General features: G+C 35.5%; 1 protein-coding gene across 1 annotated transcript in view; it reads left to right on the forward strand.

Annotated features, from left to right (window-relative positions):
- Positions 1-203: 203 nt before the first annotated feature.
- The window catches only part of LOC131072978 (uncharacterized), a 54,310-nt gene continuing 41,007 nt past the window's right edge, over positions 204-13,506 (forward strand). Inside the window, exon 1 of the mRNA XM_058009296.2 lies at positions 204-962. Within this exon, the coding sequence (XP_057865279.2) occupies positions 296-962 (667 nt within the window). The 5' untranslated portion in view covers positions 204-295. The remainder of the gene's footprint in view (positions 963-13,506) is intronic.

Here is a 13,506-nt window from a genome sequence, read left to right on the forward strand (position 1 = left end):
TTATAACATCCGATCCCCTTTATAAACTCTTATCAATTATAACATCCGATCCCCTTTATAAACTCTTATCAAAAACATTTATAAAATCCATTTTCTATATTTTAAAAAATATTCCGTTTCTTATCATGTTGCCATATGCCTTTCTCATCATGTTGCCACGTCTCTCATCGAGATGCTGACATTTCTTTTGTAGCATTTTAGCCATTTGAGTTTGGCAAACTGTGTGACATGGGTACTGTAGGTTGTGGAAAGATATCGACGTGCTGCAAGCAATGCAAATACAATAATTACAGCTATGCAATTACCAGTTCCAATCTTCCGGCTTTCTAAATCATCATTTTATTTCCCAAATCAGACTGTGGGTTCTTTCGAATCCCACAGAATAAAACACACCCCCAAATTCCAATTAGCAGCTGAATCCTTCATCAAGGTATCAACGGTTGGACCCAATTCGTTGAAGCCCACAAAGACATTTCATTCTTATCCTCCAAGAGCACTCAACATGTCACAGCAATCGGAAAAAGTGCCTGACACAGAAGGAAGCGATGGTGAAACTGAAGTGCAGCAGTTAACTCCACATGACCAGTGGGACTGGAACTCGCGACATCACTGGAAACACTGGCATGGGCTCTGGAGCATGTGGCAGCCCACAGAGAGCCCACAAATTGCCAAGATTTATAAGTCTGTGAGGTCTCTGTGGCCTGTGGATAAGGACCGTGTGCATTTGTATCACAGGAATCAATGGTATGAGAGCAGTGGAGAGGGTCCTGATATTAATTGGGAGGGAGGACCCTGGGCCATGTATGAATTCAAGCACAGCCTGCAAGATGGTATTTGGCATCCTAATTCTATTGACCATAGAATTATTCAGTTTCCTAATGGAGATCTTGGTTGGGTGCAGCTGGCTCTCAAGCCCAATGATCCCAAATCTGTTGTTTTCAACGAGATGCATTTCATGGCATGTGAGTTGAGTTGTCTTACTATAAATTGTTTTTTTAGGCTTGTCTCTTTAGGCTGTTCAGATTGATTGCTTAATAATGAGTACCCATTATGGTTGGATACTGTAGTATGTGCCCCACCGTTCCAAGATAATTAATTCTTCAGTTATTTATTCACATCATCACGGCATAACATGTCAGCTAGGATTGAAAAGTAGAACAGAATGGTATATGTTTGTTATAAACAAGTGAAGATTACACTCATTTATAGAGCAGTGATGAATTGTTTAATTGCCACAAAGAAACTTAAATAGGAAAACTATCAAACCAATCAGTGTTGACTTATAGGACATACAAACATTAATAGTTATATTTCCCCATTTTATAGGGATTACAGTTAAAGTAGGCATTTCTCTAAAAATTTCAAACTTCTCTTGTTCAAGTGTTCCGGTGGGAATATCTACTTGCTGGTTTGTAGTGAGACAATACTTGAGTTGTACACTGTCATCTTTCACATGATATCAAATCAAATGAAAATTTATGTTGAGATGTTTGGTTTGGTCATGGAAAATTGGAATTTTTCCATTTTGATTGCAAAAGTATTGTCAACTAGATGAGCACTTGAGGAAGCTTGTTGTTCCTACAAATCTTTAAGAATCTTTCTGAGCCATAATATTTCCCTAATTGCTTTGGAAGCTGACATATATTTTCCTTCTGCTGAGGAAAGCATTGGCACTAACCGCTTCTTAGATTTCAAAAAAATGACTACTGAGCCTAGATGCAGAAGGAAACTTAAAATAGATTTTCCATCTTCCAGTCACTTTTATAATCAAAATCTGAATATTCAACTAATGTGAAATCTCTTGCCTTCAAGTATTTGAATCAAGGTCAGATTTCAATTCAGATATTGAAGAACTCTCTTTACTCCTGCCCAATGGTTTTCTATAGGTTGTTTCATGAATCTAGACAAAATTCCAATAGCAAAATAAAATTTTGGTCATGTTGCATAAATCAGACTTTGAACAAGCTGCCTATACTTACTTGCATCAACAAATGCTACAGTATGATCTGATTTGAGTTTCAAACTTTGCTCCAAAGGAGTATTTAGCGGCTTTTAGCCCAACATTCCAAATCTGCTTGTATGTTCACCAATATATTTTTCTTGGATGATGAAGATATACTTGTTTTTGAATCACTTCAATACCCAAATACTAAAATAGTGATGATGGTATCCCAAGTTAGTCATTTCAAACCCTTTCTTCAATTCTTTTTTCATAGTCACAATGCACCTTTCATTGTTACTAGTTATGAACAAATCATTCACATAAACTACTAGATATACAACTTTTTTGATGAAAAGAGCTGCATCATCAAATTCAAAGTGCTTGAAATTCATCTTCTAGAGGTGCTTGGGGATTTTTTTGTACCATACTCTTTGGGCTTGCTTCAAACCATACAACAATTTGATAAGCTTGTATGCATGGTGTTCTTGACCATTAACTACATATCCTTTGAGTAATAAGCTCTATTTCCTTGAGATCACTATTAAAGAATATAGTTTTCACATCCATTTGATGAACCTTCTACCTATTTTATGCTAGCAGGGCCAACAAAGTATGAATGATAGTCCACTCCGCTATAGGTGCAAAGGTTTCTTAATAACCTATTGTTTGTAAAGTAAGTCAATTGCTTTATACTTGTTTTGAAAGACCTACTTGCAGCTAATAGGCTTACAACATTATGGAGGATCAACCAACTCCCATGTTCCATTTTTTGAAAGAGCATCATACTCAATTTGCAAAGCCTTCTTCCACACATAACCATTTTTAGCTTCTTTAAAGGAAGTTGGTTTTGAGACTATTGTTATATGTGATCCATTCAATAAAATTAGTTAACTTCTTCATTGGATTGAGCCTATTGTCTTGCCTTGCATAAACATCTTATTTCTCTCTTGCCAATTTCATCAAGTCTCAATTTTTTTAGATTTTGTTGGACTTGTTTTGCCTATTTTTGTGAATAACTAGGTTGAATTATTGGTGGTGCTTCCACTTCTTGATTGAAAGCTTCAGCATGCTCCGACTATTGTTGTGTAGTTTTGTGAGAAAGCTTCATCATGCTCCGACAATTGTTATGTAGTTTTGTGAATCCCATTTTCATTCAAAGAAGTTTGAAAGTCTTCATGAGATGTTTTAAAAAAAATCATGAGAGGGGATTTCTTCTTCAACATCCAAGAAAAAAATTCCAAATTTGGCTCCAAATTACTTATCCCCTCACCCCCACCACCTCCACCTCCTCTCTCAAAGTGAGGAATCCTGCAATGATGTGATTTCCATGGGACAATTTTTTTGCAAATTTTTCAAGATGTTGTAACTAACATTCAACATTAACAATATTTTTGGATGTTTCACAAAACATAACATCACAAGCGATAAGAAATTTCTTATTGGTTGCATCATACAATCTATATTCGTTTGAAGATTTAGAATATCTTAGAAAGATACATTTATGACTTCAGTGATTCACTTACTTTTTTTTCCACCTTGGGAGTCAAAGCATGACAAGTGGAGCCAAAAATATTAAGATGTTGAACAGATGGAGGATGACCATATCAAACTTCATATGAAGTTGCTTGGTGGAGAGAAAATGAAGGGGATCTTTGTGTAAATAAATAGCTATTTTTATTTTATTTTTTTTGTTGCGCCAGGGGTATCCCCACCCAGCCCAATGCCCAACCTAAATTACCTTGGACTTGCCTATTGCCAAGTTGGGGTTCAAGGAGTGAGCTGAGGCGAGACTAATCCCCTAGGGATGTACCAAGCCACCCGCAAGCCAAGTGCATCGGGTGAGTCCAGGCCTTGGAGTTGAACCTAAGACCAATGGGGATCGATAGCTATTTTTGTTGCTTCAGCCCAAAAATGCAGCTCAATTCCTTTGAAATATAACATTGCCCTAACCATATTCATGACAATTCTATTCATTCTTTCAACAACAGCATTTTGTTGGTGAGTACTTGGAACAATGAGATTGTGCATCCTGTCATTGTGAATTGTCATTCTTTCAACAACAGCATTTTGTTGGTGAGTACTTGGAACAGTGAGATTGTGTTTTCACATTTTGACTAAAGGAATTCTCCTGTCATTGTCTACTCAAAGAGTGTTAATTGGAGTTTGGACTTTATTTTTAATTATAATACAAAATTTCTTAAAAGTTTTAAAAGATTGAAATTTCTTCTCATTAGTGAACAATATGAAATATGACAACCTCCAGCAAAAGTTACTGAGAAGGGCCCACACAAGTCAGAGTGAATAAGCTATAACTTTGTTTTGCGCTCACCAAGTCGGACTAGGGAAAAGATCTTTATGTTGTTGGTCAGAATGCAAGCTTCATATTTTTCAAATGTCTTGGGCAATGTGGGCAAGCCTACAACAACATTCTTTTGTATGATCCAAATTGCGTTATAATTAACATGCCTAAATCTTGAATGCCATAAATGATCAGCAGAAAAAGACATTTTTTCAATAAGGTAAGCAAAGCTCCTTGAAATAGCTGAACCTCCTTTAAGTTTTAATAACTCTCCATCTTTCCAATTGGTAAATGTGACTTGATTATTTGACTTATTTTTAACTACCTCAATCTATAAATGGAGTGACCTTGTTGACGAATCGACTTTAGTGACAACAAGTTACATTGCAATTGAGCAAGATATTGTATATTGTGAAGTACAAAATCTGAAAGTCCTGACAATTTGAGCTAAATGTTTCCTTTTCTAATAGGCTTGAGATTCACTTAATCTCCCAAATAGACAGGACTACAAACATCTTCATGAAATTCTTCAAAATAGTCATGTTGAAATGCCATATGTTGTGTGGCCCTAGTATCTAACATCCAAGCATCATACCGTGCTTCATTCACTGAAATATAATTGGTAGAACTGATATATAAAGCACAAATTCATCATGATCATGACAACATTCAAAGTGGTCTACATTTGATGTTTTATCATCAGAATTGATTGTATCTTTTATTAAAAAGATTTAACTATCTTATCTCATGATATTTTGCATTCATGAACTTCATGGGCATCTTTTCAACCACATCATCTGCAATACAAGTGTTTTATGATTTTGTTTGAGAGAAATCTCTATTTTATCCCATGATACTTTGCATTCACGAGCTTCATGCCTGCCTTTTCGACCACACCATTTACAATACAAGTATTGTCTATAAAACTCATCTTTCGAAAGTAATATCTCACCAGCCAGTATTACACTAGATTGTATTTTACTACTTTGATTCTTTACACAACAAATTTATTTCCTTAATTCTCCTGCTTTAATTCAAATGGTTAAAAGCACAGAAGGTAAATAAAAATACCTCTGTTACTGCATTCTTTGAATCAGAAACAAATAAATACAAATTCTGGTGAAAAAGCAGCAAAATTTAATACTGGAATTCTATATGCCTCTTGCTTTTACAAATATATTGCTGCAATTTGGTATCTTCAAACTCCAAAGAGATGTGTTTGGATGCTGAGTGTTTGGGTAGGGCAGAGAATACAAATGCCTATTAGCAGAAATAAAAATGTTTCTGTATTCTCCTTTCTTGAAATCTAGAACTTTTTGGCTGCAAAATCCCCAAATTCCTGAAGCATTGTTTTCTTTGTATCTGTTTGCTTCAGGTGGATAACAACAAAAAAATAGAATATTTATTGTGTGATTTGAGCTTCTGGATTTGACTGTGTGTTTCTTTTTACATCAACATTTCAAATCATACTCTATAATAGAATATTTATTATCGCTGGTAACCAGAGTGTTATGGCAGTGGCTAGGATCATAAGTACAGAAATTGCTAATTACTGCCCCTATGCATTTCCGACAATTTCTCCTGTGACATGACAGTGATTTATTTATTGTTTCTTTTGCAAAATCTCAAATTCAGCTGCAATATTTGAATGCTTCGATTTCCTGTACTCTAATACGACTGTTAGGTTAGGAAAGAAGAACAGAATGGAATAAATTTGTTATAATCAAATGAATAATAACATTCTTATTTATAGGGCAGTGAAGAACAGTTTAATTGCCAAAAATAACTAAAATAGAAAAACTACCAACACTGTCTTTGTTAACCAATATGATTAACCCATTAAAAATTAATATTTAAATAAGAATAACACTCAATCCATATCAACCTTTTCAGTTTATTTTCTAAAGTTTTCAAATTTTCTTTAGTGGCAGTTTAGATGTAAATTTTTCCAATGCATACGATTATTTCCCCACAAAATATTTCCAAAATTGTAGCCACCACGAGCCATTGAAAATTAATACTTCGCTTTTGTATCTAAAGCTCTGACAGGTGAATTAATTAAATAAGTCGTTTGGAACAAAAGCAATAAATGCAAAGTTCTCTTTGAAGCTGCAATTATTTAGACAAAAGAGAACTTTGCATTTGTTGCTTTTGCTCCAAACAACTTGTTTAATTCATCCCAAATTTCTTTAGATAATTTTTCTAAATCAACATGATATAATTCTGAATCTGAAAGAGCAAGACCAATAATGGACTTGACTTTCTCATTTCTACTTTCCCAATCAATCCTCTTTTTAGCATCTGTAGGTACTGCTTCAGTGCCATTAACTATATCCCATGAACTTTTGTTCATCAACTTCATTTGTATTTTCACCTTCCATGAGTGAAAATTATGGCCATTATAATTTTCTTTAAGTTGCTGAATCATGGGATTTTTCAGGCGATTCTGGGTACAAAACATACCAAAATCGGTTCTGAAACGAATCTCCTGTGGGTGCATCCGAGGTTCGTGTTTTTAGATGCTGAAATGTTTAGTGATTCTAGTTTGATCTTTTTGATATTTTTAAGACCTACAGTGCTGATTAGTGAACTCAGAACTTATCTATCATGAGATTCTAGTTTGATCTTTTTGATATCGAAAACAGAATTTGAACTAGTATGGTATGTTCAAAATTTGAAATTTATAATGATTTTGTTTATCATATGTATTGGTATATGACATTCTAAACTTAATCCTATTTTTTAGCTACATATACATTCATATATGTATGTATGTATGTATGTATGTATATGTATGTATGTATGTGTATATATGTATGTATGTATGTATGTATGTATGTATGTATGTATGATTATACATATATATACATATGTATGTATATATATTTTATTTTTGTATGAACGTTCGAAAAACATACCCAACCCCCAAAAAAAATTCTGCCGTACCAGCATTTCGTATCCATGTACCCATTCCCATTCCCGTACCCAAATCTTATCTGACATTCTAATAGAATTATGATGGAATGATAAGCTAGTTTAAGTACTGTGCACAGAAGGGATGAATTTCTGAACTTCTAAGGTTAATAGGTCCAAACTCCAAAGTCGGTAATTTTATCAATGTTATCATCCAAATAAAAGTACTGCTAAGAGAAATAAATCTTTAGGTTGATGTGTTAGCATCATGTTGTTGAGAATCAATGAAACATTGGTACAGAGAAAACTTGGTGAGCTATTTTTGATTCAGAATTAGACTTTGTGAAAAAACTCAGGTCAAATCTTTGCAATACTATTGCAATTTAAAAAATATACACTAAAAAAAAATTTATAATGACTTTTTTGAAAAGTTGATTTTGGAAATGGATCTAACAAATGCCTGTTCAACATGCTCCTCAATTGAAATTCACATAGAAGTAATATATTACCATATTCATTCATTCACACATCTCTATTGTTATATTTATCATGTATGTAGTGGATTTGAATATCCCATTCATTGTAAATGTATTGTAATTTCCAATTTGATGGACAAGTTTATGCAGGATAGTTTATTTTAATTTTGATATTATGCCTATGACACTAATATTGCTATCTTTCTTTTACTGCAGGTAAGGAGGATGAACATGTATCAATTTCAATGTCATCTCCTTTGATTGGAATGATGTATAAATAGTAGGATGGCCACGATCAAGTGGCACCATGATCGGACATGTCTTTTAGACATGTCCGACCAAGATGTCACTTGGTCGTGACCCTTACTAACATCAACCAATCCATAACTAATCAGTGCTATAAACATACCCGATAATGAATCGGTATCATTTAATGATAACATTGCTTATAAACATGCCCGATAATGAATCGGTATCATTGTTAATGGTAACAGTGCTTATAAACATATCTGATCATGAATCGGTATCATTTGTTAATTGTTACAGATATAAAACATACCCGATAATGAATCGGTATCAAAGCATATAATAATGGATTAATATAACGTAAACAATAACAATAGCTGTTAGCATTATATGCTATCGGGTTAATACCCCGATAGCATATTAATGCCGATATGAATCAACATTAATATGCTATCGAGTTAATAGCCCGATAGCATTTAGATTGACGCTTAACATAGTTAAGCAGGTCGTCAATCTAATCTATCATTATCCAATATCAATATCATAATTATGACCAATGTTATAGTCTGATAACCATAAAGCATGAATGAGTAAACTAATAACAGAATAGAGGAGATTAATGAGTTAGGAGAGTCTTATCTTGCAGAAGCTACTAATGCATTAACACTCCCTCTTAGCTTTTGGAAGATAAAGTAACCTGCATCCCATTTCTTTTTCAAAAATGTCAGTCTCCAAGAATATATATCATCTATACATATGATATGAAGTACTATCAGAACATAGGATACAAATATAAAACATTACTCTAAGTATGTGACATAGAGTATCACCCAACCATGTGATATAAAAGATTCATCATTTTATTATGACAAGATATCACCTAAACATGTGATATCAGTATTGCCTAAACATGCAATACTGAGGATAAACATATGAGGATGGTTAAATTCTCATCTTATCTAGGTTGTGATATGTGCACAAACATTTCATTCAAATGTTTTATCACAACACCATCATGGCACATCCATGACATACCAGGGATCCAACATGATAACTGGTTTGAGAATCATAAGATCGTCACCTTATGATGTCTGCATACAAGTGTTCATAATCTGAGAGATCATCACCTCTTAGATATGAACACAGGGGGTAAAACCCAGAATGTCTCAACATGACAAAAGAAGTTTACATTTTCAACATCTTATTTGCAAAGCAGATTACCTTTCTATCATACCTAAACCCTTTCTGAAGTGATCAACCTTCACTCTGGAAAGTGGTTTGGTCAGAATATCTACAGTCTGATCTCCCGTACTAACATATTCTAATTTGATCACATTTTTGTCTACCATGTCTCGTACATAATGGTATGAGATCTCAATATGTTTGGATCTATCATGGAACACTAGATTCACTGAAAGTTTTATGCAACTTTGATTGTCGCAATGGATGATAGTAGGTTTCATCGGATTACCAAACAATCCCACAAGCAACTTTCTAAGCCACACCGCTTCTCGGGCAGCCATGGAGGTTGCAATGTATTCGGCCTCGATGGAACTTTGCGCTACAGAAGACTGCTTTCTGCTGATCCAGGATATCATGGCTGATCCCAAACTGAAGCAGCACCTAGAGGTGCTTTTCCAACCAGTCACACTTCCAGCCCAATCTGAATCTGAGAATCCGTGTAGATTAAGATCAATTTTCTTATACTTGAGACCAAGGTTTAAAGTGCCTTGTAAATATCTCATAATGTGTTTTACTGCTACCAGGTGTATCTCCTTTGGCTCACACATAAACTGACTCAAAGCATTTACTGCATAGCAGATATCTGGTCTTGTATTTACCAGATACATAAGAGACCCAATCATTTGCCTGTATAGAGTGGGGTCAGTAGAAGGTGATTCTGCTGCTACTTCTTTAAGTTTATGAAGATTGGTTTCCATTGGAGCAGTCATAGGTCTGCAGTTGAGCATTCCAAATCTCTTCAGGATGTCTAATGTATACTTGCCTTGGTTTAGAACAATGTTGTCAGGATTGTGCCATACTTCCAACCCTAGGAAATAATGAAGGAATCCCAAGTCCTTCATATCAAATTCTTTGGATAGCTCTTTCTTGCATTGATCTATAAGGCGATCTTCTCCTGTGATTAATAAGTCATCAACATATAAAATCATTATTAGCATATCACCTTTATTCTGTTTGTAGTAGAGATTAGGATCTGCATCATTTTTAGAGAAGCCTAGTTTTGATAGATATGTGTCAATTCTTTCATACCAGGGCATGGGAGCCTGTTTGAGCCCATATAGAGCTTTCTTGAGTCTGCACACATGAGATTCTGCATGATGGATCTCAAACCCTTCAGGTTGCTCTAGGTATACTTCTTCAGATATCTCTCCATTAAGAAAAGTTGTCTTTACATCCATTTGATGTATCTTCCATCCCTTTGCTGCTGCAATGGCTAGTACAGCCCTTACTGAGGTATATCTGGCTACAGGAGCAAATGTTTCTTCATAGTCTATTCCTTCCTTTTGAGAAAATCTTCTGGCTACAAATCTTGCCTTATATTTTTCAATGCTGCCATCTGCTGCATGTTTGATCTTGAAGAGCCATTTAGAAGAAACAACAGACTTCTTAGTTGGCCTAGGAACAATTTCCCATACATCATTTTTCATTATGGATTGATACTCTTCAGACATAGCATCCTTCCATACTTGATGTTTAAGGGCATCTGTTACATTGTCAGGTTCATTTTTAGATAGATCATTCATAAGAGCAACATAGCTAGTAAATTTATTAGGTCTTTTGCTTTCTCTGAAGGTTCCAAAAGGAGCAGCAAACCTCTGAGCTTCCTCTACTATTTTGGTGGCCCATAGTGGTCTTTTCTTGAGATTTCTAGGTGAGTTTTCATTTTCATTTTCAGTTTCATCTAGATTCTCCCTCTGAAACTCAGGGGCAAGATTTTCATCTAAGTTAGAGGCAGGTACATAGATTTCAGGTTCTATGAAGTTCTGAGCTCTTTTGAAAGCCAGGTCCTCTTCAAATATTACATCCCTACTTAGTTCAATATTTCTTTGACCAAGTACATAGATTTTGTAGGCTTTGGAGGTTTCACTATATCCTACAAGCAATCCTCTTTTTCCAGAAGGCTCTAGTTTTAGTCTCTTTTCTTTAGGTATATGGATATAGACAGGACATCCAAATATCCTAAGGTGGCTAATATCAGGCTTAATCTTAGTGAATAATTCCTCAGGAGTTTTGTCCTCAAGATGGGAGTGAGGGCACCTGTTCTGTATATATACAATAGTGCTGGATGCTTCAGCCCAGAGATTTGTGTTAAGGTTTTGATCTAGGATCATGGCCTTGGCAGCTTCAACTATAGTCCTATTTTTCCTTTCCGCTACCCCATTTTGTTGGGGGTTATAAGGTATAGTAAGCTCCCTCTTAATCCCATTATCTCTACAAAATTCTTTAAATGAATCTGATGTGTATTCTCCCCCATTGTCGGTTCTTAGGGTTTTAACTTTGTTTCCTGAGTGGTTTTCAGTTAGTGATTTAAATTCTTTAAACCTAGAGAGGATCTCTTTTGATTCTTTACTTTTTAGAAAGTAGATCCAAGTCTTCCTAGAGTAGTCATCAACAAATATTACATAATACAAGAATCCCCCTAGAGAGGATACGGACATAGGTCCGCATACATCAGAATGAACTACTTATAGAATTTTGCTAGTTTTCCTAGTACTATTTTGGAATGCACCTTTGGTATTCTTACCTAGGGCACATCCTTTGCATGCCCCTGAATGATCTTGCTTTAACTTGGATAGACCTGTGACAAGGTTTCCCATTGAAGATAAAGCCCTAAAATTTAGATGGCCTAATCTTCTATGCCAAACTTCATTTGCATTAGTGGCTTCATGGATCAGGGCTAGATTGGGTTCCGTGCACAGCTCATACAAATAGCCCCGTCTCTGTCCAATGGTCTTTGCCTTCTTGATGGAGGAGTTCCTTGGCCAGCCAATACTCTATTGTCCATGAATGTCACTTTGTATCCGTTATCTTCCAGTGCCGATATAGAGACTAGATTTCTTTTGATGCTGGGGACATATAGTACTCCTTCAAGCCGCAAGGTTATGCCTATCTTCAATTTGATGGTGCAGGTTCCTACTCCTCTGACTGGATGTGTGGAGTCATCTTCGATGGTTACGTCCTCATCACTCTCCTCTATCATGGAATCAAGTACTTCTCTAAACCCAGTGATGTGGCTGGATGAACCACTGTCAATCACCCATGAGTTGATTTTGTTAGAAGCTTGACTTGTGAGTGCTGAGTAGAATACGTATTTCCCGGAGTCATCTTCCCCTTTAGTCTTTCCTGCTTTGACAAATGTAGCATGTTTCTTGGTTCTTTCCGGGCATTTTGCAACGAAGTGTCCGAACTGATCACATCTGTAACATTGAATGTGAGATAAGTCCTTCTTTGAAGTATTCTTGCCTTGACGACCTTTTCTCTTTCTAAACTGCCTTTTCTTGTTTTGCTTGGTGGAGTTGGTGTTTAGAACTTGCAGGTCTTCGTCTATATTCTTGTGTTTCATTCCCATCTTGTTCAATCTTGATTCTTCTTGGAGACAGTCATCCCTTAATCTTTCAAACTTGGGATATTTGGACCTTGCACTGATGCCTTGGACGAATGTGCTCCATCCACTAGGCAACCCATCTAAAGCAATGAGTGTTAACTCTTTGCTTTGGATCTCGTAGTCCAGAGTTGCAAGTTCATCTTTTAGAACTGATATCTGCATAAAGTAGGCATTGATTGTCTCCCCTTTGTTCATGGTGATATGATTTATTTCTCGTTTTAATGCTAGAGTTCGACTTGCATTTGATATCTCAAATGTGCTTTCAAGAGCTTTGAACATTTTATAGGCTGTCTGATGTTTTCTTATGATGGGCATTATGTTGTTTCTCACCCCATCAACTGTTATTTTTATTACCTTTTCATTTCCCTCAATCCATGTTGTTTTGTCAAGTTCATTTTCAGGTTGAGCATTTTTAGTTTGAACAAACGAATCCACTTTGTTCTCCTTTAAGATCATTTGAATTCTGAATTCCAAGCTGAAAAATCATCGCCACCTCCGAGTCTGTCTTCGAATCTGATAGCACTGGCCATTTGAAGAAATGTGATGTAGTATATAAACTTGTTCTTAAATTTGTTTCACGAAATTAAATAGCCTCAAGTTCGATCAACTTGGCTCTGATACCATGTAAATGTATTGTAATTTCCAATTTGATGGACAAGTTATATGCAGGATAGCGTATTTTAATTTTGATATTATGCCTATGACACTAATATTGCTATCTTTCTTTTACTGCAGGTAAGGAGGATGAACATGTATCGATTTCAATGTCATCTCCTTTGATTGGAATGATGTATAAATAGTAGGATGGCCACGATCAAGTGGCACCTTGATTGGACATGTCTTTTAGACATGTCTGACCAAGATGTCACTTGGTCGTGACCCTTACTAACATCAACCGATCCATAACTAATCGGTGCTATAAACATACCCGATAATGAATCGGTATCATTTAATGCTAACAGTGCTTATAAACATGCCTGATAATGAATTGGTATCATTTTTA

This window comes from Cryptomeria japonica, chromosome 9, assembly GCF_030272615.1.
Source record: "Cryptomeria japonica chromosome 9, Sugi_1.0, whole genome shotgun sequence".
NCBI lineage: Eukaryota > Viridiplantae > Streptophyta > Pinopsida > Cupressales > Cupressaceae > Cryptomeria > Cryptomeria japonica.